General features: G+C 39.8%; 1 protein-coding gene across 1 annotated transcript in view; it reads right to left on the bottom strand.

Annotated features, from left to right (window-relative positions):
* Positions 1-25,825, bottom strand: part of ush2a (Usher syndrome 2A (autosomal recessive, mild)) — a gene marked incomplete at its 3' end in the record, with an annotated part of 194,350 nt that overhangs the window by 166,621 nt on the left and 1,904 nt on the right. The window contains exons 3-9 of the mRNA XM_080520729.1: positions 23,069-23,237; positions 10,806-10,941; positions 6,303-6,366; positions 5,451-5,552; positions 5,000-5,189; positions 3,146-3,360; positions 1,411-1,632 (exon numbers count right to left, since the gene is read on the bottom strand). Coding sequence (XP_080376855.1) covers positions 1,411-1,632; positions 3,146-3,360; positions 5,000-5,189; positions 5,451-5,552; positions 6,303-6,366; positions 10,806-10,941; positions 23,069-23,237 — 1,098 coding nt within the window. The remainder of the gene's footprint in view (positions 1-1,410; positions 1,633-3,145; positions 3,361-4,999; positions 5,190-5,450; positions 5,553-6,302; positions 6,367-10,805; positions 10,942-23,068; positions 23,238-25,825) is intronic.

Below are 25,825 nucleotides of genomic sequence, written 5' to 3'. Positions count from 1 at the left end.
CACCTCCATAGTTATTTAATTATTCATTCAGATATTCAGTTGCTTTCTATCATCCATTCTTTCCTCTGTATCCTTTCAGCCCATGTTCACTTTCATAAATTTTTTTGTTAAAAGCTGCTGTGTTTTAATTTAATATGAGGCACAGAAACCGCGAAATTTAGTAACAGTTCTGATAAAATAGGAGTTTCCGTGTAATGTAATTTGTCGCAGCCTGCATGTCTTGGCCTCAATGATCTTGAGATTAGAAAGAGCAGCATTTTATCCAGCTAAAAAAAAAGATGTACTATGTTAACATTAGATTTAACTTGGGGAACATTTTGAAATACTTTTAGGCCATCATAGTTCTGTCTGTGTACAGATATTTTATGTGGCCTAACTGCTTAGTTAATAAGTGTACAAATACTTCTAATCTCAATAAGACTTTAGATCAAGTAAGCATGATCAAAAAGCCACTCAGCATGTCTAACAAAACCTAGTCCAGATATTGTCATGTGCTTCTTTTAAAATCCCCAAATAATCTGTGTAAACTCTTCTTTGGATGTCTTATTGTCAAAGAAAGGTTGATCAGATATGGGGTTTTTTCCAACAAAAGAAAATGGAAAAATATCGTATTATACATCCACTGAAATTAAAAACAATCGTTAACCAGACTGCTTTCCAACACAACACCTACTTACTATAGCTATTTACAAGAGCGAGAGAGCGAGAGAGCGAGAGAGAGAGAGAGAGGGAGAGGGAGAGGGAGAGATGAAGGCATACTAAAAGAGAAGGGCGACGGGAAAGGAGGAAGAAGGCACAGATGAGATTTCAGCAGCTCTAAATCTCTGTTTCTCCTACTTCACTGTAACAAGCTACTAATTAAAACAGCTTAGAGGGAGGGGGAGGGAGAACGAGAGTTAGAGATGATTGCCTCCTGCATAATCCTATAATTACCAGAGTCATAAAAAACAGTCACTCTGTCAGTCTAATGAAGAGATGTGTTCACAATTATTCCCAGAAAGCTTGGCTGAAACTCAACAGTCTGTGTCAAAATATTTTTTTCTCAGACTGCGCTCACTTAGTTTTTACAAATCGACTCAGAAAAGGCCGTCGAATGTTTCTTTCCACCAACTGCGCCACTCGTATCAAGTCTGGGGAAATGATAGGGGGCGAGTGTTAACAAAGGAAATTATGAGTATGGTGCTCATTGTGGTTCTTCAACAGTAATTTGTGAATTTGTTAACCAAGAAAGATATCAGCACGCTGAAATTCAGTGTGATGTGAGATTAACATAAACCACATACAAGAGATAACATTTAAGATTGTGCGTTTGTTCTCTGACACGTTTCTACTGCTTTTTAATTATTTTCACATTTGCCCAAATTCCATCTCCACATATAATGATCACATAATAAAAATGTAATTTCTCACCGGCCACTGATGGTGATCTCACTGATGGTGAAATATCTGTGTCGCTGGTTCACCCCGACTGCTCTGGTGTGGTACTGCCCACGTATATGCACCCTGACCTGGGCAGCTTGTACCATCTCCTGCAGAGCGCGAGTGTTGTAGAAATCATTATAACCTGGCCTCAGGTTTGGCTGCGTTGTCAGCAGGCTGAATGTTAGGTTTCCTCCTGAGAAAGGCACGTCACTGGCAAACAGGAAACAAACAAACAAACATAAAACGATGTCTCTTCACATTCCATCCTGGGGGCCAATATTTGCTTTTGAAACCAAACTGCTTCTGAGAAACATCTCAAAAGTGAATGATGGCAGTTTAGATCCCTTTTCCCACTAACTCCAGTGCAGGACTTGTGACAAAAACTGTGATTCTGCAACTGTTTTCATCTTTAGAAATACAGGAGAACAGGCTCACCATGTCCATATACTACTGTTTGTTTATTTATCGAGGCCTAAATGAATTCATGTATGCTATCTATCAAATTTTAAACAGAACAGGGTTTTGCTCCATCTTACTTTTTCCTGGGATACTGGTTGTCACCGTTTATGTTTTTTCAAAATTCCATGTTTATCTGTACATGTAGACATGCACAGATAAACAGCATGAAGACAAAAAAAAATGACTCAGGCATTTCTAATCATGCTTAACACTTTATTGGGCTCAGAGGAGACAACGTGTCTTGCAAGATTAAATAAATCTATCAACACCGAGTGTGTTAATATGTTACCGATACCAGGTTCAATTGCTCTTGTGCCAATTGAACTAATACATATAACTGCGCCAAGAGAGGTTGCCTGTGATATAATTTGTCACTCAAGTGAAAAATAAGCAATGACTACATAATCTGTGATCTATTCATACCTGTTCTATCTAGTGCCAACCAAGCCCTCGATAGAAGCAGCTATGCCAAGATTGACTGTGTGAGATTGCGTGTGTGTTGGTTAGACTCTGTTCCAAGTCCAGTTCTGTATCTAGTGCCAATTGAGAGCCTGTTACCGGTCATGTGCCAAGGCAGCGCTGTTGGTGGTTAGTTTTATAAATCTAGCTCCGGTAAGGGTGCCAGTGTGTGTGTGTTTTCTTCTGATTTCCTTTGGCATATGATTTGTGCGTTGCTTGTCTGTGTTCTTAAAAATTAACTATTATACATAATAGTGTGTTCATGCACCTCTTTGGTTTTGTAATAAATGTTCTATCTCATCTCGTCAGCACTGATGTGGCCACGACCGCCCGGGATCTTTATGCAATGCCATGTGATCCCACCCTGAGGAATGTATTCCCAGTTAGCTTAAAATCAGCATAATGCTTTTATCATACTGATAACAAAGATAAAATAAAACAATACAACTTGTTTTACTGCTGACAACAATACAGCACCTCACATTTACCAATATCTTTACTTTCTATAATTGAAGTTATCCAAGCAAAATGTGACGTTTAATCCTGTTGTCCAGTAAACCCAAAATTATAAACCTTTAACTTCATAGCATGTATAGCAACTATAAACAAGTTTTAAAAAGTTTCAAACCACATGAGATACTTTATCTGCTATGAAGTAACACTATTTGGCCGTACTTTCTTATTTTCTTGGACAAGTATTTGACTCCTTCATTCATTAGGTTAAAGGGATGTTAGTAGGTAAGGGGCTTGAAGGCAAAACACTTAATGTAGACAACCCACCTGACTTCCCTTTAAAATATCCTACCTGGGCAGCTGCAAACAGTTGACGGAGTCCGGTCTTTGTAAAGGCTCATTGTTTTGCATTTCAAACACACTGCAGTTTCTGGCCATATACTGCCAGTCTGTCCAAGGCTGTTCTGTGGAGGTGCCACTGTCAGGCTCTGTCACATCAAGCTTCCGCCTCTGGATCAGAACAGACTCAGGCAAAAGGCCACCAAACTGAACTATAACGTAGAACACCTGTAAAAGAAAGGGGAACGGTTATGGCCATATGCTTAAAAGTGGTGAACGTCTGCAATTTGTCAGTGCCGTGCAATTAAAAGTAACATCTTAGAATATGGGGAAGCTTAAAATGTTTTTATAACCACAGCAAAATACTTCTTTTTTATTCCACACTAAAAGCTATTTCTTATTCTGTAGTATTAAAAGGTTAAGATAATTTCAATAGTATGGAAAGAAAGTCGATATGAGATAGTTAGTTGTAACATGTAACAACAACCACATGTCTCCATGGTACAGAAAACCTCCTACAAAAAAAACAACCAAAAACAAACCAAACAATCTCAAACAGGGATATTTTCTTAATGAATATATAACATGTTGGTCAATGTTAGTGATGTTTGTGGGTGTGTGCATTCATTAAATAGCAAAGTACAACAATATAAAATTTGCCATGAATCACTCATCTTCTCTGTGCAAACTAATAGCAGAGAAACCGTGAAATTATTCACAATGACATTTCTGCAAGAAAGATTGTGGCATCGTGCTCGACTGACATTGCCACAGCATTACTACATATATGCAGAAATTGTGTATCATGGTATCTCACTAAGCACCTTAGTGAGACGCCAAGACACTACTACATACACAAAGCCTTGGTGTATTAACATAGTGCCAGATTCCCCACACAAACTGCCTTTAACACCATAAAAGACCCGACAATGACATTTGACTCATTCAGTAATTTTGTACTAAGATGACTTACAATTGTTAATAAGGGTTTTAGTTTAAAAGACATGGCTGTAACATCGCATACACATATTTGTGTGTGTAGTTGTGTGTATCCAAAGTGTTATCTGGCGCGAGCAGTGGGAGCTGGGACACTGGGTTACACAGCAGGTAGCGAATTAAGCCAACAGCACTGTGCAAACCCCCAAACACATGAACACACAGACCCTCAACTTCAGAAGGTGTCTTTTATCTCGGGACTTGAGTTGAGCACCCAAATCAGGACGGCTCCCAAAATCCTACCCATATATACACTGTCAAAGTTCAAGTGAACAATTTCAGGTACCGGCGGCACAGAGATGAAATTTAGTAGACGAGCCAGCCCAAGTGAATGATATCTCAACTTGCTTGTGTTGGATTCTGAGTGCATGTTTTATAAGGTGATCAGATAAGTTGCACCAGTGTCCATATGCAGCATTGTTGTGCAAGCGAATCAGCCTTTGTGATGAGAAAATTGCAACATCTCACATCATGATTTGACTTTATGTTCAGTTAATTTACCGGTGCTAAAGTAAATCTACTGTTGCAAACTGATATAGCGACAGTTAGCAATTAACTCTACGACCTACATCTTGTATAACAGTCATATTGATACATAACAATAGTAAAGAAAATTCAGTATAACGTCTATTAAAAGTATGTAGACTCAAGATTGACAACAAGGTGGTGTCGTTACAACCATACATATAGTAATCTGCACATCGAATAACAGAAATGCTTTCACGCCTTTTCTGATATGATATTATTTGATTTTCTTTTGACATGTGTAAAATCCAATAAAAATTATAGATGCCATTATTATCAAACGTTAGGTCCTGAATAAAACACAAGTATTTGATTGACTGCACATGCTCTACATGAGATACATCACCTGGTACTGCCCATTAGCCAAATCCATCGCAATGGTGATTCCTTCATCCAGTTCCTGTGTGGTCATGATCTTAGACAGCCATGTGGTGCCCATGTCCTGATCATTGATGTAACTGAGTGGATGGGCATTCAGATTCAGCCTCAAGACTCTGTCATTAGTGGTGTCCTCCACAGCATTGGGAATACAGTACCTGGTGATGGTGACATCATATATTATATACAGTGATCATTTCATCCAATGGCACTGTTGAAACATTACAATATTCAGTATAGGAACTATTTACCATGATTTTGAAACAGCATGACGTACAGCAAACAACATATGTAAATAATCAGTTGGAACTTAAAAGTTTTGGAAGAAGAAAAAAAATCAATAATTTGCAAAGGAAGTCTATCCCACACCAGGTCAAAAATTAGTCCTAAAATAAATGCAGAGAACTGTGATACAGTACCTTTCAACTAAAGGGTGCACTCTCGGGTGACTTGGAGGACAGCGGCACTCAGACTGGACATGGAGCTCAGGCAGAGTCCCAGAGAACAACTCTACTATCTCTCTGTTTAAAGAAGAAGCAGCATTTTACAGTATTACACAAGTCTGAAACCAAATGTAATTCTCTACACGATCAATCAGAATTTGAAGACCACCCTACTATCATATACAAGAAAATATTAACAAATTATGTATTTTAATGAAATTCAATTAAGTTTTCCAAACTCCATAGCAATAACATGAAGAAATGTGATGAATTGCGGCAAAGAGGCAAACTAACACCAATCAAACAAAACATCAGCTTTAATTCTAAAATACAACCGTGAAGCAGTTATTGATGGGTTTTGATCAACTATTTAGCACAAAATGTAAAATCAAATGAAAAATCTGCCTTTCCTGTCCTCTTCCCTCGGTCTTGATGAGGCAAACTTGTAAGTTGCAGTACATCACTGGTAAAGCAAAACACTAATTGCTTTGTATTGGATTCCCAGGAAAATCCTCTGGAAGCAGTATGGATCTTCAGATGCAAAGATTAGCTTCTTTTCTCTGGCCATCTTTTCCTTCATCACTCCATACTGCCCCTCTTCTCTTGTTGTGTTAATCTATATGGTATCTGTCCTTGTCTTCTCATTTCTATCCCTTCCTCCAATCTATATATAGACAGGCTATTTTTCGTGGGTAACTCACAGCTCCCTTCCTCCCTGCAACCTTTCACTTTCACGTGCATTTCCTTTGGTCCTTTTATGATCGTCCCTCCTCCCCCTCGCAGCAGCCGCTCATTACCCACCGCTGCATCTCATTCTATCTAACTCACCTGTTGGTCAAAGTGGCCGGATAAAATCTAAAGTCCTGCATCCACCCAATGAACTGATTAGACCCTGGAGGAAATGAAAGGGGAGCAGAAAAGAGCATAAAGAAGGTGTTAATGGTTTTGCACTGAAGGCAGTGAGTGAGAGGATTTCACAGTGTTTAGTAGATTATCTTATCAGTTTCTTGATACCAGCTAAGTGAAGCTGCCCAAAGCTGCTAATAATGGCCAAGTTCACAATACAAAGCTCAACAGAAACTGCCAGTCTTCATTTATCTCCACTAGAGAGCAGCAAGGCTTCTTAGGGTCGATCAATGAACCTGGATGTTTGGGAGTTAAACTGGGTTGTAAAATCATCTAGGAATTACTGACTGTCACCGTTACAGAAATGTCGATGTAAAATAATATAGATATGCATGTGCATTGGTAGAACACATCCTAGCAATTACAGTTAATAATAATTTCACACAATGAGGCTATTGAATTCAAATTGATCCACTAAATCTGATTTTCTGTCAACCAACTCAAGGTGGTCCAAAACACTTATCTGCTCAACAGTACTAAAGTCAAAGATATTCAATTGATTAAATGAAGGCACAGGTAGGGTCCTACTGTGTCTACTATAGGGCAGGTACTACATTTCTTGGCAGATGCTTATTGGGTTATGTGGTACACTGCTCACGCTTCCTCACAAATGAACTGTTGAATTTCTTTCTATTTTTAGGCTAAGTAAATAAACTAATTTCATTAAAATGTGCTATTATTGAAGTAAAATCACCAAGCGGTAGTGAAAATGACAACTGGTCTATTTGCTGGTCAACTTCATAGACTATACCCCAGCTTACGACGAACATGCATATGGACGTGCTGTGTTGATCCATGGGACTCTGATGCATCATGTGTGTTGCCCATTATCCTGTCATCCCTTGTCAGAAGCAGGTTGACCGCTGGACTTTGAGATGCATCCCTACAACATTTCCTCTTTGATTGCCTCATCTAACTTATTGGAGAGGGTTGGATGGATCAGTTCTGTGCTTTGTCCCCTCCTAACATTTTTAAAAAAAAATAAGTTGCATATGAATATCACAAGTTGTTTTTTTTAAATCTAATACTTTTCCCAATACCCATGTAAACACAACATAAATGAGGTTTGTTTTTTTAATTATTTGGTAAATGTCTTAATTTAAAGCTTCTTAATCTGTGTGGTACCCAACGATTTGTCAGAACTTGGAGTCTGTCCATGGCAATGTTTGCAAGAATATTTGCTGTTTAAGCATTGCTAGGGAGCCGAGCTGGAAAACAATAAGTGTCGGAATAAATTAGTCAAAAACACTTCAACTTGTGCTGCTTTGTGCTGGACATGAGATTCAATCCAAATCTGTCTTGGACAGCTTCTTTCAGCTCTGTGCCATTGTTTTTATTTTTGTTATTCCTTACAGTATGATCAAACACTCATCTACTCCCCAAACTGGTAGAAAATATAGCCATAACAGCTAACAAACACAACAAATAGCATTAACTGCAAGGCTTAACTTTCTAGGTAACAATCACTTTGTATATTGCACTGGTTCATCTGTGTAAAACTCAGATGTGAGGTTGCGGCAGTAAAAGTTTATTTGTTGAAGGAAATCTGTTAACACTGAAATGAAGCTCATATCTTTGAATACAAACATGAATGCTGTGGCTTGGAGACTCATACAACGAAATCCAGGAATAACAACAAAGGAGAGTTTTTCTTTTGTTCTATGTTCCGTATCCAGCACAGAAACACCGCGCGACGCTGCCAATAACACAGCTAAAGGGGAGGAGATGTCTGCAGATGGCACTACTACCAAGCAGACCTGCAGCAGCTATCTTCTGCAAGACCCAAGGCCATAGAAAAACCCTAAAAGTAAGGTAGGAAATCTTCTCACTTAAGAGGCTGAAATATGACCTTTTTTTTTTTGTTATATTTTTTGTTTGTTTTTTTGGAAAAGAACTCCTACCAATGAAAAAAAATGGGATCGGCATAAAATGAAATGCAACACGCCTAAAAATAAATGCCTTGCGTCCAAAGTCTCTAACAAGCATACTTCTACTGGAATAGCTCAAACATAATGGCATAGTGTCCAGTCTCACATGGGGGTACTGGACTGCACAACAAAGCCACCATCAAACACTCAAATAAAACAGGCAAGCCCCCAACACATTTCATGCAAAAGTATACGTAATGCTGGATGTAACTGAAGAGACTTGCACAGGCTACGCTGCAGGTCCAATGAGAGAACAGTCTTTTAGTGTCCAACCAACTTCTGTGTCGTTTGACAACAACTCTTAGAAGATGGACGACGTCTCTAAGCATCAACAGAAGCTCTGCCACAGCTTTGTCTCTGAAAATGTGTGTACGTGTTACAGGCTTTACCATGTGTCTTCCAAAAAATCCTGCTCACTATAGAGAAAGTATTTGTGCATATGTGTGCATATACGTGTGTGTATTTGCATTTGAGAGCTTTGGCGTGTTTGGCCCAATTCAATATGAGTGTGTGTGCTTTAGTGGGAAATGATGTTGGGGGGGGGGGGGGGTGTATGTGCATGTAAAACAGAGAGAGAAAGTGTGAGGGAGTGTTATGGGATGTAAGTGTGTTAGATCAGTGTGTGGTTGCGCAGCCTTAGGCTTTGGCTCAGGATTTCTTTCGCGTGTGGAAATGGGATTATGGCTTCCTCTGAAAAGCACTCTCCCTATTGTTACTGGGATGATGCAAGGTATAAGCCTTAATTCTCTCTTCTCTGTGTAGGTCTGTCTTTCTTCTTTCTGTGTGTTTTAGTTTCCATCATCTCATTTCTTATGTTCTTTTTCTTTATGCTGTTAAGGATGACATAAGTTAATACAGACACATAAACAGTAAATATGGGTTTTATCCCTCATCAAAGTTACAATGAGGCTCCTTATTGTTTTACCAAATACATAGTTTAGTAGATTCAGTGGTATTACTTCAGTTCATTGTTGCACATCCAGTGATTCTGAAGAGAGCAAACATTAGACAAAGCCAGAGTTTCTCACACTGTTTGAAAAAAAAAAAGTTTCCCCAATACATTTATCCATTTTTTTTTTTTTTTAGCAAATGTCAACGTTTTGTATCTATAAGCCTTATAGATAGCCTTATAGTATAAGGTAGGCCATGTTAACATAATTAGGATTAAACTTAAATCATAACATGACCAATAGTGCAAAACCATGAGTTTCTGATTGTAAGCTATAAACTTCAAAGTAAAAAAACTTTAACTACAGCACAATCAGCATATACTTCTACTTGTGTATTTATCAGGATTTATAAAAAGGTCTCGCATTCAGAATTAGCTACTGCCATGAGATAAAAGGTGTGTGGTTGTCCCTCGCAGATTTTTGCAGTGACCTTATTGTCTTAACTGGCAGTACCAGTAAATTAAAACACACTATTTGTCCACATCTAATTTTCTGCATCAATATTTAGTAGTTAGTTAACTGTAGAACAAAAGTGGAACAGAAATTATCATTACATTTTTGCACAAAATTGCTGGATCACATTTGTGCATATCCATTAAATATATGATGAATCGAAAGCTACAAACAATAGAATAATCTAATATAACCAACATATCTTTAAAGTTAATATTTGTCTGTTTTAAAAGTTAGTTTGAGGTATTTCTTTTTCAACAAGATTCTATGCCGTCCTGATTGACCACTTAAAGGTTACGGTAGAATTTAAAGCTCATCACTTGACAGCTTCACATGCACTTACAGGTTTCAGTTAAAGGGTTCCCCTCCAAAAACAGACATAGTTGTTAATCAATACATCTGATCAGCATCTGCATAATCAATGCACTGATCAGAATTCCAGACACAGCCCCCGGGTTCAACAACCACCCTCTCTCCCCCAAGCCAATCACTTGCATTGATCACCCCCTCTGATGCGATCTTCAGCTGATCAGATGCTACCTGCTGTGAACTGGGGATCAATGGCTGATAAACGAGAAGAAAAACACTCGTTTATCACCCTGGAGATGAACGGATATCATTTTTCTCTCAATTTCTCTGCTATTGACTCTGAGACGGCTCGCAGGCACCGCAAATCAATCACAGATGTGTAGTTGAAGCAGGATAAAGGCCAGGAGGAAAATAAAGGTGAAGTAGTCATTGACACCATATTAAGATACACAGACACGATAATCTAAGAGGTAATTCTTCTCCTCTTGGAGTTTAAATAAAAAGGAGGATGACAATTGTGGTCCCTCTTGAGGAGGACGAAGGTTGAATTCCATGATTTTTTTTTCTCCCAAAAATATTTGTGGTGCTGCATTTTCAAACACACAAAATGAACTGATCTGCATTGTACAAATAAACATGATATAATTAAAAGCCATAATTCTCTTGGATTTCATAAAATACTGTCAGTCATGGATTGAAAGGCTCCAACAATATTATTTTATTCAAAATATTCATGAAAATAAAAAAATAAAAAAATTTAAATGGCAAAAACAAAAGCATTTTACCATTGGAGCTTAGTCCCACCCACATAGCCCCATCTTCACTGACGTCAGACAGCCTGGTGGTCAGCGTTTGGGTGTCATACGGTGTCCCGTCATCTTCGAGTCCATCCAGGAAGAGACTTGCACGTCTGTCGTGGATCTGGAAAGCCATCAGATATAAGTCACTGATTAAAAAAAACACTGTAATTAATGACTAACATTCAAAGCTTTACGTTGTGAAAAGATTCAAAATGTTATTTCATTTGAGCTACTTCACTATGTCAATCAAACATAAATGCACACACCTATATCACATTTCTCAAGGTATCTTACAGAATAGATAGAACATTTAATAATGATAACAAAAAAACAAAAAAAAAAAGACTGATTGTGTTTACGACACTGCAGGTCAAGCTTCGTGGAAATGAAGTTAAAACATGATGAAACAATAAGTGAGAATTTACATAAAGCATTATAGGGTACCACTGAGGGAGCGGCCTGAGGGGCATAAGCACCTGTAAAGACTGAGCAGCAGGCTACTACTGTAACCCTCAACATCCCTGACAAAGTGGCAGCTGCTATGTGTGTGCATTGCTTCGCAAAAGAGTATGCACACACAACTGGTGCATATCTATGCACGCGCATGTGTGACCACGTGTGTGTGAATTATACATACGGCTAATCTTCCAGCTCATTTCCCCAGTAGCAGAAAGAGCCTGGGGCTAAACTGCCTCAGCTGCAAATTAGCTTTCTGTTTGACCAAAAATCTCCTCTCCACTCCTTTCGCCTCTCCTTTCCTGATCTGCTGCATGAATATTAAAAAGTGCACGGCCGACAACATCGTCAAAGCGGCCGCGGCTCCCTTTCACATCAAACCCCGGCCAAAAGAAAGATACTTCCATAACAGGGACACGCCTCAACACACACACCCTCCCACCAAAAAAAAACTTTAATGTGCCCCGTCCCAGTCTCTCCTTTACTGCCATCTCCAAATCCTGCATTTGGAAAACACCACTGTGGGTCCACTGATAAACGTGGCTCTCCGGTCCGGCTCTCCTGCTGCTCCTCATCTCTCCTCCAGTCTGGCCCTCCTTGCTTTGTCCTTTCTCCTCATGTGAGGTCATAGGATTCCTTCACCTTTTTTTCTGTTTCACAATTTGATCACCTTGCTTTCATTTCCTCAAATTCCTTCCCTATTTTCCCTAACCATTTTTACCTTCTCCTCCCCCCTCACTTGACGACTTCTCCCTCTCATCTCCCTCCCTGTCTCTTTCCCTCATGTTTATCTTGCCCTGTCGCTCTCACTTGTTGTCAGCTCTTTAGGGAAGTTGAAAAGGTGTGAGGAAAGAAATAAGTCCAAGTCAAAAAAAACCCTTTAGGGGATGAAGGCTGGCCCAGACAAGTGTCTGCCTCTCAGAGGATAGTTAAGACGCCCAGACAGACACTTTCATGATGGCTGATTGAAGACTGGCAAGCGCATGAGAGCACAAGAGAGAGTGCGAGAGAGAATAAGAGTGAAAAAAGGGAAGGGAAAAAGAGACAGTAGGGAGAAAAAGAAAAGTCAGAGAGCGGGGTGTAAAGAGAGGGAGCTCGGAGAAGGGCCCTCTTTAGGAATCTCTAAGCCAGAGCTGTGTGGCTCTTGGGGAGATGTGAGGCAGTTGTCAGGCCTGATGTAAATGAATCCTGAAGCGCTTCATCCTCCTTAGCTGCCACGCGCCCTTTTGAAACACAGCCAAGTCTCCTTTGTTAGCTTTCACAAACACTTTCCTTCCATTTTTCCTTTTCCTTGCCCATCTGTATGCTTTTTTTTTTATTTTTTTTTTTAGCTCTTTTCCTCTACCTCTCGGTCTCTTTTAGCCACAATAACTTCACAGTTCTTTGTGAAGATGGGAAAAGGGAAAGAAGTAAGGTAATTCCTGAGTGTTGATAACTGGTCTCATTTGGACTGTGTCCACTAAATCCAAAGAAAAGGACTACTTCAAACTATACCTTTTCTTTTCTGTTCTACACAGAGGACATGTCATTTTCTGAAGGCTTTAATTATTACATGTGGTAGTATAGCGCAATGTGATTTACAACTCTATCACGTTATCTCAATACATACTTTAATTCACTACGCAGAACGCTACAAAAACACTACTACTTTTTTTTTTTGGCAATAAAAGTAATTAATGACTAAGCCAAATTCCTTTAGTCATATTTTACTGTAATGAAAATGTTTTTTTGTTTTGTTTCCAAGAATCCAAACACGATAGGGGACAATATATACTGATCTTTTCTTATTTTCTTTCCTCAAGCTGTCACATTAGATTTAATGCAAAAAAATAATTTAATGAGAGGATTCGATCCGGGGCCCAGAACACTGGAGCCTCACTCCTGTACAATCTGTGGCACAAGCCACTTTTCTTTGCCCCATTCGTACCTGTACAATTGGGGGGGGGGCAAAAACAAAAAATATATTCCAGGAAAAGCTATAACTGAAATTAACATTACATAGCAGAAACAGATTTTACATATTCCTACATTATATCACACTTGCTATAATTATATAATATTCATTAAATCTGAGATTGAAACTTTGTTGTTTCTGTGCTCTTTAGAAGTTCCAGGCCTCCTTTCACAGTGTAAATTCACCACACTGGCAATAGTACCACCTAAGCCTCTCTAAAAGCCCAAAGAAACCCTGAGTGGAAAGCTTTTAGTGATCTGTAGAATGGCATTTTGACTAAAGCCCTTCTCGATTTCCACACTCTTGCCAAGACAACAGCTCAGTACACAGTGTGGACAGTCGAGGTTTTTTTCTCAACTCACTTTGTAGCAGTAGGCCACAAAAGCAAGTGGTGGCAGGAAAACAAAATGTGCAAAAACATTCCAAACTTGTGGTCCAACAATTAAATGTTAAATATTGCTTTAATATGTAGGGGTTTAATTCACAGAAATGCTGTATTTGTATTAGTGTAGCAGCAGCCTGTTTTCCAGATAATTACTTTACACCTCAATTCCCAAAATGTGAAGACATTGCAAAATAAAAAGAAAAACTCGGTCACTTATTCCTCATGAAAGACATACAATATGATATACATTAGAGGAAGGACGATATTTTTCATATATGAGGTTTGATGATGTTTGCAAATCACTGTATCTTGTTTTCATTTACATACGACACAAGATTTAGGACCATTTTGAGGAATTTGAACATCAGATGTTGTATGTTTCTTGTATGTCAAATGGGAATCTGTCAGATGACCTACATTTATAAAACTGTAACAAGAGGTAAACAACAGCACTTAATCACAGGAACAGGTGATGAGAAGAGTTTGGTGTCTGTGGGTTGCGGTCATGCTTCCTGGTGACCTGGGTCATCTTCCGTGCACCTGATCCTGTAGCGGCTTCCACAAGACTGAGGACAACGCCGAGTGAGAATAACTTTTGAAAATAATAAATGTATAATGGATTTAGAATTCTTTATTTGTATGCAAAAAGATAGCTGTGAAACTCAAACTGTAACGATATGCATTATGAAGTAACAGATTGGAGTATTAATACTTTCCACAGTTATGCAACAGTAACTGATGACTACTTTGTTTACTACATGTTGGCAGTTTATCGGAGTTGTTTTGTTGCCATCTTTTCTTGTTATCAATCATTCATTCATTATTCTTTTTATGCCGAATTCTGAATTACTTCTGAAAATTGTTTCAGGCTCTCTGGTAGTGAGTGCTTGCCATAAGGGATTTTATTAATTTCTCCAAACAAACCAAAATGAAATTGTTTCACCACCATTTTACTTCAAACTAACGGACATAACTTCAGCATCACCTAATAAGTGATTTAGTCAGGAGATTTCATAAAATTTCATTAAATTATTATTGTTATTATTCACACAGGTTTTTACACAGTGCTGTCCCCATTTGACCACCTCATCTCAGTCTCCATCTTTCATCTGTTTTTAACACACTACTTCTCCCTGCACTCACTTGAACCCCGCTGACACAGCTTTTGTTTTCCCTTTCTTGATACTCATCTTATACTCGTCTGTCTCCTCCTGCTCTGCAATCTGCTCTAATCCCAGACCCCTGGTTTTAGTGCCCACACATTCTGCCTCAACAAATCCTCTCCTATGGGCGGTGTTGCCGTATGTCTGACTGACTGACATGCCACTCACTGATAGCACACCTTCTAAAACAGCCAGGGACATTGGCATAAAGGGGAAAAAGAGAGTCCGAGAGGGGGGTCGAGGGGGCATGATATAGAATGATTAGGTTAGTGAATTCTGATGCTGGTATTAGTGCAGGGCACACGAAGACATAAATAGGATTTTCACAAAATATCGAAAGACAGAAAGATAGCAGCAAGCTGATTCTTGGTATTATCAAAATAGCTAAGTAAAATGATGTGAAAGAAGCGGTTTAGGTAAAACAGTTGTACGTAATGACACTCGTAACTAATATTAAGTTTAATCTAATTAGTTTGAAACGCTGTGGAGACAAAACCAACCACTGTATCGACAACAGTGATGCCGGTAACACATTACTTAGTAACGCGCTACTCTGTTATGACCACTTTTCTCAGTAACGGGTGATCTAATGCGTTCCAAATTTGCCTTTGTAAACCAGCTTCATTGATCTTCTTCACGCAAACAAAAGTTAATGAAAATAAAAAGGTGCTTTATGAACTCATGCATCAACAGCTCAGTGCGTCTGCATCTCCAGGCACACCGTCACCTTTCTATCCCTCCCTCACTCACGCTCCAAGCCTCTCTACTTGTCCTCCTCACCCACAACGAACTGTTAGCAGCGCTGATGTACGGCCAATATTCCCGACATCATATTAGCAGCACTGAAGTGTGTGAAGGAAGAGATAGGAAGAGTGGGAGAGGAAAAAGAGGGGGAGAAGGAGAAGGGGGGGGTCGGGATGGGAGGGAGACACATTTGTTCTACTCATCTCAGCGCTAAAAGATACAATTACCTCTCACAGCATATTATCCATGTTTTATACCAGCCCAGGGCCCCAATGCCTTTGCCTTGCCGCGCTCTCCCCATGTAAGGCCCATATTTTAACACTAGCCATGACAGTTTATTTAAGAAAAGAAAATTGTCCCCGGGGAGATGGAGAGGGAGAGAGGGACAGAGGGGTGGGAGCAAACTAAGAGGGGAAGAGGGAAGGACAAAAGAAGGTGGAGAGGGGGAGATGGTGAAAGAGGGAGAGAATGAGAGATAGATGAGGTGGGGAGGGGAGAGGAAGAGAAAATTATCTTCTGGGAAAAACAGCAGAGGAAATAGAGAGAGAAAGAGAGGGAGGAGACTTCTATGCGGTGACATACCAGGATTTTTAAAAAGACAATAAGTCTCAAGCACTATTTTTTTCTGAGCAGAAATAAGATACATTTTGAACAAAAAAAAAAAACTGTACAACACAAAGAGAAAGAAAGAAATAGAGTGCCATGGTAGAGTTTTCTTATAAGTACATTTTTCTAACTTTGGCATTAGCACTGAGTCTATGAAAAGAATATTTCATGATATAAGAAAGGGATATATGGACTTATTCCACTTATAAGCGTGCAAATAGAGGAGCAAACAACCAAACTGCCACAGTCTACAGCCAGTAGAGTATTTCCTACATCTCAAGTCTGTAACTACCAGTAACTCTGAGAATTATCATTTAGTAGATAATGTTTTCAGCCATGAATCTTGACACTATAAATATGCCATTCACAATAATGAACATGCTGTCATTGACATAATCTGTTAGTTAAGGAATCTATCCATCTATCTTCTTTACAGCGTTGTCCTATTCGGGGTTGTTGAGTGTTGAAGCCGATCTCACCTCACTATGATCAAAAGCAGAGCACACTCGGAGCTGGTTTATCACAGTGCAAACATGGAGAGACAGTCAGTCACATTCAAACCTACAGACAATTTTGGAGCCGCAGTGAACTTCAAACACATGCTTTTGGAATAGGAGAGGGAACCAATGTAGCCGGAGAACGCCAACATATGCAGAGGTAGAACTTGTAAACTCCACACAGGAAGCCCGACACGGATTTAAAGGGTGAACATCCTCTGTCACGACACCACCATGTACTGATGTTTAGGAATTAGAAATTATATATATATTTCATCATAAATTAAGAACAAGGAACACTCAAACCATGTCTCCTTGTACTCCAAATGGGCTTAGTAACCCGTAACAAACTATTATTATGGATATTCCTAGAAGACGCGGCTCAGTGTAGCATATGATGTATGGCGGTTTCGTTTTATCCAAAGCACCTTCCAACACCCTTGCTGCACTTTGTGAGCTCTCATATCTCAAAGCTCCACTGGGAATGAAACCCATAACCCTGTCTATGTTGGTGCCTTGCTCTAACTATTAAGATAGACACACACACACACACTGATGTGAAAGAAAGAAAGAAATGAATAGAAGGTTACAGTGGACATGTGCGCCCGAATGCGCATGCCCACACACACACACACCCACACACACACACACTCCCACAAAGTAATTGATGCCAGTCTTGTGCCCTTTTGCCTCTGGTGCCAGCGGGCAGAGGGATAACAGAGAGGTGTTCGCTTCACCCCTGCATTATAACCTTGCCTCACCTTCAGTCTCTCGCGCGCACACACACACACACACACACACACACACACACACACACACACACACACACACACACACACACACACACACACACACACACACACACACACACACACACACACACACACACACACACACACACACACACACACACACACACACACACACACACACACACACACACACACACAGCATTTAGCGTAAACACAGAGTATTGAGTAGCATGTAAAAAAAAAATTCCTTATTGTATTTATACATTATGCATGCACATGGTTTTTCACAGCAGACACACACACACACACACACACACACACACACACACACACACACACACACACACACACACACACACACACACACACACACACACACACACACACACACACACACACACACACACACACACACACACACGCACACGCACACGCACGCACACGCACGGTCCCTCTGCTGTGGCTCCTTGAGCCTTGGTCCCACTGCAGTTCATTCCCGAGCGGGGCGGTATGGTACGGTAAGGCAAAACGCACACAGACTCAACTGTGCCGCGCCGTCCCACTACAGTGAGTGTGGTACAATGTAGGCGGGGTTGTGAATGGCACAGGCCTGTAACGTCATTACGCAACAATAGTGGCGAGAAGAACGCAGAAGTTGTGGCCGCAGCTGACGGCCGCCATAGCTCATGGCCGCCCGAAACCTTGAGCTTCCTTTATCTGTGACACAGTGGAAAACTTGGTCAATCTGAACTGCGGCGTCTATCTCCTGCTGGATCTCCTCCTCTCCTGTTACTGAGAGCAGCTCCTAGTATTTTCTGTTCAGTGGGAAATGGGTACAAATGGCTCAGAAGATGTTGAAGATTGCCAACCCCTGCACGAGGGGTAGACATGGTTTTTAAACCGAGTGGAAAGCTGTTTCGTTGGGTAGTTTGCAACATTGTCTTTTGCCTGAATGTGTCATTTTCCCCATCCTTTCTGGGGTATCCTGAGATGTTAGAAATTCCTGAAAAAATATTCATGGTTTTTCAAGGAAGTATTAAACATGTAGTTAAAATGATAATACCATAGTATTTTGTGTTATATAGAACATCATTTCCAATGAGCTGCCTTGTGCGCAGCTCTGCTATGCGAGCAAACAGATCTTAAATTAAAGAGCGACTTATATTTTGCAAAATAAACTGGTACATATCAATGACTAATAGATGGCACTCAATGACAACAAAATGCTGCTTTGGTACTACTTGTGACTGGCAATACAAGTGAAATGTCGCCCAAAGTTAAAGCTAGACAACAGAATTTCGAGTAAATATTGAAAAATGCATACGCAGTATAAAAATGGAAACAAAGCAGCAGAAAGAGCTTGGAGTGGCTGGGAAACTTGTGACGGACTGAAGAAAAGCAACAAACAAAAAAAACCACTGTTGATGTGATAAAAAGAAAGACAAAAGCTAAATGCATGATGGTCAGAGCTGGAACAAATTCTCAGATGGTTCTAAAACAGCAGCTGGAGACGGAGGCTTATCGACGGTGCATTTAAGTGCAGGCATGAAAAAATAAATGTGACTTCGACAGCAGTGCAAGATTGAGATTGAGGGTGGAGCTTGCTGACATGGTGTGATATTCAGCTTGAAGTCGCCATCTGGGGTCATAAAGGGACGGGACATGGTCAGAAACAATGCTTGGGCAGGCTGTGGCAGAAGAAAAATGATACAAAGCAGGATGCATCTGTGTATCACATTGTTAAATTCTGACCCTCCCTTCTGAATGTGGCAGCAGACATCGATGCGCATTAGACCAAATTTCTATTATACCATTGTTGTGAGTCTGTGCAAAACTGTAGTCTTAGGAGGACCAGCTGATGTGGTCTTCTGCTGCTGTCACACATCAGCTTCATGTGTTGAAAAGTCTGGATAAGACGATAGTTCTTTGAGTTTCTGTTGCATTTCTATCATTGTCAACCAGTCAGGCTATTCTCTTCTGAACTCTGGGACCAACAAGACATTCTTCCACTCAGTGGACATTTGTTTTATGAAATGGTTGAGCATCTTATTTTCAACATGTGATATATTGTCCAGGTTTATGAGGTATGAGCAGGTGCTTCTTCTTTGCAAAAAATACCAACGATAGAAAGACAATGGGGAGGACGAGATCAGTTGGTGCTAACCAGTAAATTGCTGTCAGGACTACAGATGGAACCTAGCCAGAGCTATGGTACAAAGCATCTTTCATTTCAAATTAATGTCTTTGCACGTGGTCTCTCAGAAATAAACTAATATGTATAAAAAGGAGTGATCTCAAAAACCAACTTGCTCCCTACAATACAAATGTGTGTATTATTCTCTTATGTTTCCTCCAGTCCAGAGAGAGAGTTATTCCCCCCCCCCCCCCCCCCCCCCCCATCTTCAACAATCCCACAACTTTTCCATTCCTCTCAAAAAGAGCAAGTGCAGTGTGCTAAAGTGTTAAACACTCATGTTGAACTGGGCTGTGATGGGACTGCTGTGACTGGCTGTCCTTGTTACTGCCTCATCTGATAATGCTGATTTAGTCAGGCACTAACAGACAGATCCCTCTGGGGGTCATGAAGGCACGCAGTCAAATCTGTGGTACTCCAAAAGATAGTGGGCCAAGACTGTGAACCGTCTCACTTTCATTCAAGATCTTTTTTTGTCTTTCACTACTCATTTCACCGATAACTCATCTATGGAAAATATGATTATTATGAATATTTCACATGGAACATCTTCCATCTTTTTAAAACAATAACTTCTACATGGGTTAATGACTGTGCAGTCTCAATAAATATATGCAATATAGACAAATCTTTTGCTGCATGAGTGATTTGTTAAAACTTAACACAGATTTTTCAAACGTGTCAAACAAAAGCAAACTCATTTAGATCCAGGACCTGATTTTCTATGAGTACATTCTTCCTGTTACATGCCTCATCAGCAACTATAACACCAGTTGAATCCAACTTTCTTTCATCAACAGCCCTGGTAAAGATGCTTTATAACTACCCAACACTACCAATTACCCAAAGTTAAACTATTGCTAAAATACACTGAAAGGCAAGTTCTATAGTCCACTTAATTCATACCTATCACTTAACTGCACTGAACCACCTCCCCTCACTTCCCTCATCTCTCCCCCTCTGTCAGTCCCTCCCTCCCCCAGGCTACATTTTTCTCCGCTATTCTCGACATCGTTACCATAATCAGATAAGACAACTACCTAGGGAGCACCAGCATCCCTACAGCACCTTGCTCCTGGCACCGTGTGTGTGTGTGTGTGTGTGTGTGTGTGTGTGTGTGTGTGTGTGTGTGTGTGTGTGTGTGTGTGTGTGTGTGTGTGTGTGTGTGTGTGTGTGTGTGTGTGTGTGTGTGTGTGTGTGTGTGTGTGTTGCTCCTGGCACTTGGAAACCCGTATTCCTTTTGACTGTCTTTTTTGGTGTTTTGATCTTCGCAAACCGACAGATGACTGGTGAGGCAAGGGTGTGTGTGTGTGTGCTGTGCATGCGTGTGTGTGCGTGTGTGAATCATTCTGCCTTTTGTTTAATGGTATGGTGATGTGATCTGCTTTGACCATTCAGAAGTATAACATAATCATACTTGACACTCAAACACCATTCACATACTCCCTTTCTCATGCCGGCGCACACACTTATATAGTCACACACTCTCACACAGACACACACTCACAGTTCAGTGATAATTTGTAGCAGTCTGTCAGCCACAATACAGACATTACCCTATGAAGGAGCTGGGTAATTTGGAAACCTTTCTTACATACATATAATGCATGCACACACACACGCATGCACGCACACACACACGCACGCACGCGCCTTCAAGCTACATCAACATGACACACTTTTAGTAGCAGAATACCTACGAGTGTTTTAGCCTACGTGAACATGTACACACATGTACAGTTTACTATACTTAGACATTTATGACAACCTTATCCCTACAAGGCATACATGCTCACTAACTACCAACTGAGCCATCAGCAACACCACATTTAGCCAACAACAAGTCGGACTGTCAGATTACTGTGCCATCACTACCAATCAGCAGGCTTGTAAATTAAACTGTCAGGTTAGATTTTTGAAAAAGAAACAATGATTTTCTTTTAGAATATTGGCAAAACACATTCCTCCTCATAACTCCTACCTAATCGACATTATTGTTGACAGCAAAAATGAAAGAAACCTTCTTCAACTAGATGTTACTTGCATTGAGCACTCCTGCAATGAAGAAATACTTCATCTTTTATAAAATGTTACAAAATTATTTTTAAAATAGTGAAGACAATGTAAGAAATTCTCTACTTTTTAATTTAACAGTTATGCATTCCTGGATGTTATTTATAGGATCTGATTGTTGGATTTTCATTATCTTAAAAAGGCTCTGATTCCCCCCCCCCCCTTTTTTAACTCTTTTAAACACCTACTTCATTGTTGATTCCCATTCAAACCTTCTGCTTTGTATTTAAATCATTTCCTAAAAATAAAGCATGTATTAAAAAAAAAAATCCAAAATTTGAACAACGAAATTTTTAATAAAATGATCAAATTGGTCAGGTTTCTGTCAGTTATCAATCGTCATCTGTATTCATTAAGACCTGCATTAATTATTCAATTCATATATAATATGCATCTATCAATACAATTGTGAAAAAGTATTACAAACCAAGCCTAGTAAAATTCAAGTCAGCCTAAAAAGAAATGTCCTTGAAGATTTGACAGAAAAACATGCAAACCAAAACCTAATGTTGCCAATAATCTATAAAAAGGCTTGTCATGTTAATCATATTTGCTCTGATCCTGTAGTCTTGGTGGTATTCAGACACGCTGAAAGAGGGAGATTGTTCACTGCAGTAGTCGGTAAAATGATACTCGTCAACATCCCAGAAAAAACACACAGACTGACACACAAATTCATTCATGTCCTACCAACTCTCTCCACTTCACTTGCTGCCATTTAGGATGATCTGAGCCCATAAAAGCCTTTTTCTGTCCATGAAGCCTTCCATGTCCAGCATCTGTTGCCTTTAGCCCTTTCTAGGTGCTGCATAATTTAACCATAGATAACTAAAACAAAAATGTACACATGTATAAAATTTAAGGTTTTTCTTTTCATTTGTTTTTGCCAGTACGGCAAAAAAAATTGATTTGTGGAAACTACATCCTCAGCTTTGACGCTCATCCACTCATGCAGCTACACTTTCATACCATTGTCACAACAAAGGGGGAAAAAAAACTACCAAACATCTATTTGTGCATAATAACCCACAAACATACAAAAGTTAATTGAGGTAACTTACATCCAGCAGTTCTGTGGTTAGTTTTTCTAATGTAGGCACTTCTGAAATGCCATGTTGAGAATGTGTGGCAGCATCTGTATGTCTGAAGTAACGTGCATGACCCTCGCCCCAGCAGCTGTTCCAAAACAGATGTTTTCCAGTGTAATTACCACAAGCTCATAAGAAAGATGGGGAAAGGAAGGCCTGAGAGTGAAGGAATGATAAAGACAAAGACATACTTGGGTGCCTGAACCTCAACTTTTGGCGATTAAATTTGGCAGGTAAATATAAACTGGGTGAAGCCGATGAACTTTTTACTAATGTGTTTGACTTGAATGTGTAGGGATCCCTTGTGCCGCCGCGGTAATCCACACTCTCTCTTACCTGTAAAGCAATATGTGTCCACGTCCCCAGCCTGAGCCTGCCCTCTGTCCTGAAGCTGGTGGTCAGGGGAGTGTGACTGCTGGACTGGCCATACTGCAAGGTAACAGCTTGCATGGACACTGTCAGAGAGAATATACAGCGCTCTCCCAACCTCTTCTCCAAAAGCATCCTGAGAGAGGGTGGGGAGGGGGAAGAGAGAAAAAAAAGCGGTAAACATGACAATAATACAGCACTCAATTCTTAAATAAGGGTCACCCGAGGATCTGCCAGTCAGGACTTAAATCTTGATTCGCGAAAAAAGGAAGAGAGACCGTGGCCCAACGAGGAGAGCTCTGCCACACAGTCTCTCATTTGACATTTTCACATGGAATATCAATATTTTACATGACTGCAAGGTTTCAGCTGCAGCACCAAGTGCAGACATGCACATGCGCCTCGTGTCATATTAACCACCATCACTGACATTTTATGGGAAATCATGGCTTTTATGAACCCAGAGCAGCAAACCCTATAAATCACAGACAGATGCATGAGAGAGAAAAGGAGCATCTAAACGTATCTGAGCATGTCTGCGAAAGCCAATGCGAATGGAAAGATATATAATAAGACGTTCAAGAAGAATTATGTTTAATATGAGGTGGTTTACTGAATAAAAGTGTTTCTTGAAGTAAAGACATTCTTTTTTCATTTAAAAAAAAACAGGTGAATACCCTAATGATTTGTCGTTTCACAAAACGAACTGCCTAGAACAGCCCAAACAGACATTGACAAATTGGTTTGCTTTTATTATAGAGAAATACAATAGTATTCAACAAATTGTTTAATCCATTACTCATTTGGGATATCGCTATATAACGTGTGTTGTTTCATTACTGGATATTATTATACTAGATATTAATTTTGACGATCATTATCGTGAAAATGATTAGTTGTTACACTGCTTTGTCTGTGTAGGAATGGCAGCTACAAACTAAAAAAATATGTACGATTTTAAATTAAAAACTTTGAATATAACTAGAAGTGAAGCTTTGGTTAAAACTCTGGTTTGTCAGTAACAGGTGGCAGGCTCTGTTCATTGTTCAGACGAGGGGAGGGATGTGAAATCACAGAAAGACAGGGAGAGACAAAGAGAGCGGGGTGAGGAGATATGGACAGAGGTGAGGATAGAGACCTCTTTTCATCTGGCTTCTTTGATGGCAGCCACGATCGACTCAACAACAAAGGAATGATAGCCAACGACAGAACCAGAAAGAGAGCGAGGGAGAGAGCGAGGGGGGGGGGGGGAGACATTAACTCCCATTCAGATGCATTCACCCATACAGGTGTCATGTTCGGCAGACCCAGCCTACAAAACTTGCCTGTCATCTGAATCCCCCAGACGGACAACTTCACAAACAAAAATCACAGAATGAAATTTAAAGAAGGGATCTGATTTCTGTCTGAGCTGTCTCGGGGTCTAATTGAAGACTGAACAAGACCGAGACGTTTACCACAACAGTCAGTGTGTTGCTACAAGACATATGTAACCTGTCAGGTGTTTGCACACGATCGCTCTTCAAACCTGTTAACGCACAGATTTCAGGTTTCTTTCTTATATGAATTAACAAACACATGAGAATATGCAAGACTATATCCAGAGCTAATTATGATCTTTACTCAGAGAGCAGACCAATACCAGGCCGCGCAAAAAACAACACGCTTACAAGAAGAAAATAACAACTGCAGGAGGGGGAGACTGAAGAGTTGCTCGGAGAGAGGTCACATTTTCAGACTCAAGCATCACATACGGTAATAAAGTGCTTGACTGAGATTGTAAAACCAGCATGTTGGGGTTACACTATTGAAAGGTACAAGTCACATTTACTCCCCGAGTACATTGTTCAATATACAAATACTAGTTGAAAAAATAAGGTCTGTCAGTGTTGACACATTTATGGCCATAAAATGCAAGAATAATGTGTCGATATTTGTGCCTCAAGTTAAAGACATGATTTATCCATTGAGATGTTAACTGGGTGAAGCTAATCTTGCCTTCTGCACACAATAACAACAGCCTTTTTGTACTGGTATAAATAGACCAAAGCTGACCACTTTTTTTCCCATTTAAGCACATTTTTTCTAAAATCACCTGCTGGCCATGCTCACATTGGAGCATTTTTCTGTTCAACTCAGGTTCAAGAGGCAACTTTCTTTGTATTATTTTACTGTAACAACTACTTTACAGTTGGCTTATTCAACTATAAGATATATATGGGAAATAAATACTTTCTAATGCTAAAATGGAAATAAATGTGACATGCAACCAAACTACCAGAATTTCAAACATGAAAGAAATGTGTGAATAAATGCAAATAACAGATTTGAAAAAAAAAAAAAAAAGAGACCTTGAGGTCTTTTAAGGTTTTGGAGTCACACATTTTGGAAGCAATAAATAAGCAAGTCTGCTGAGCTACTGAGTTCACCAGACTCGTGTAGCATCCTCCTTATCACTGCATGCAGTTGGAAGCTGAAAACCACATAAGGAATCGCCGGCATGTGACTCAACTAAAGGCACTTTGGTTAATGTTGACACCAGATCGATACGACGTTACTTTTTTTTTTTTACACTTGATGTAAAGAAATGAGGAACAAAGAGGCATTGTAGAATAAATTGCATTCACTGTTCAACCGTCCATTATAAGTTAAAAAGGGTCAAGGCTAAATTGGTAGTGCGAGATTTCACTAAGAACCACTCTGATGAATACACGTCACAATGCC

The sequence above is a fragment of the Blennius ocellaris genome (genome assembly GCF_963422515.1).
Source record: "Blennius ocellaris genome assembly, chromosome: 1".
Classification (NCBI taxonomy): Eukaryota; Metazoa; Chordata; class Actinopteri; order Blenniiformes; family Blenniidae; genus Blennius; species Blennius ocellaris.
Note: the sequence above shows the minus strand (reverse complement) of the source record. Positions and strands in the feature narration are given on the sequence as shown.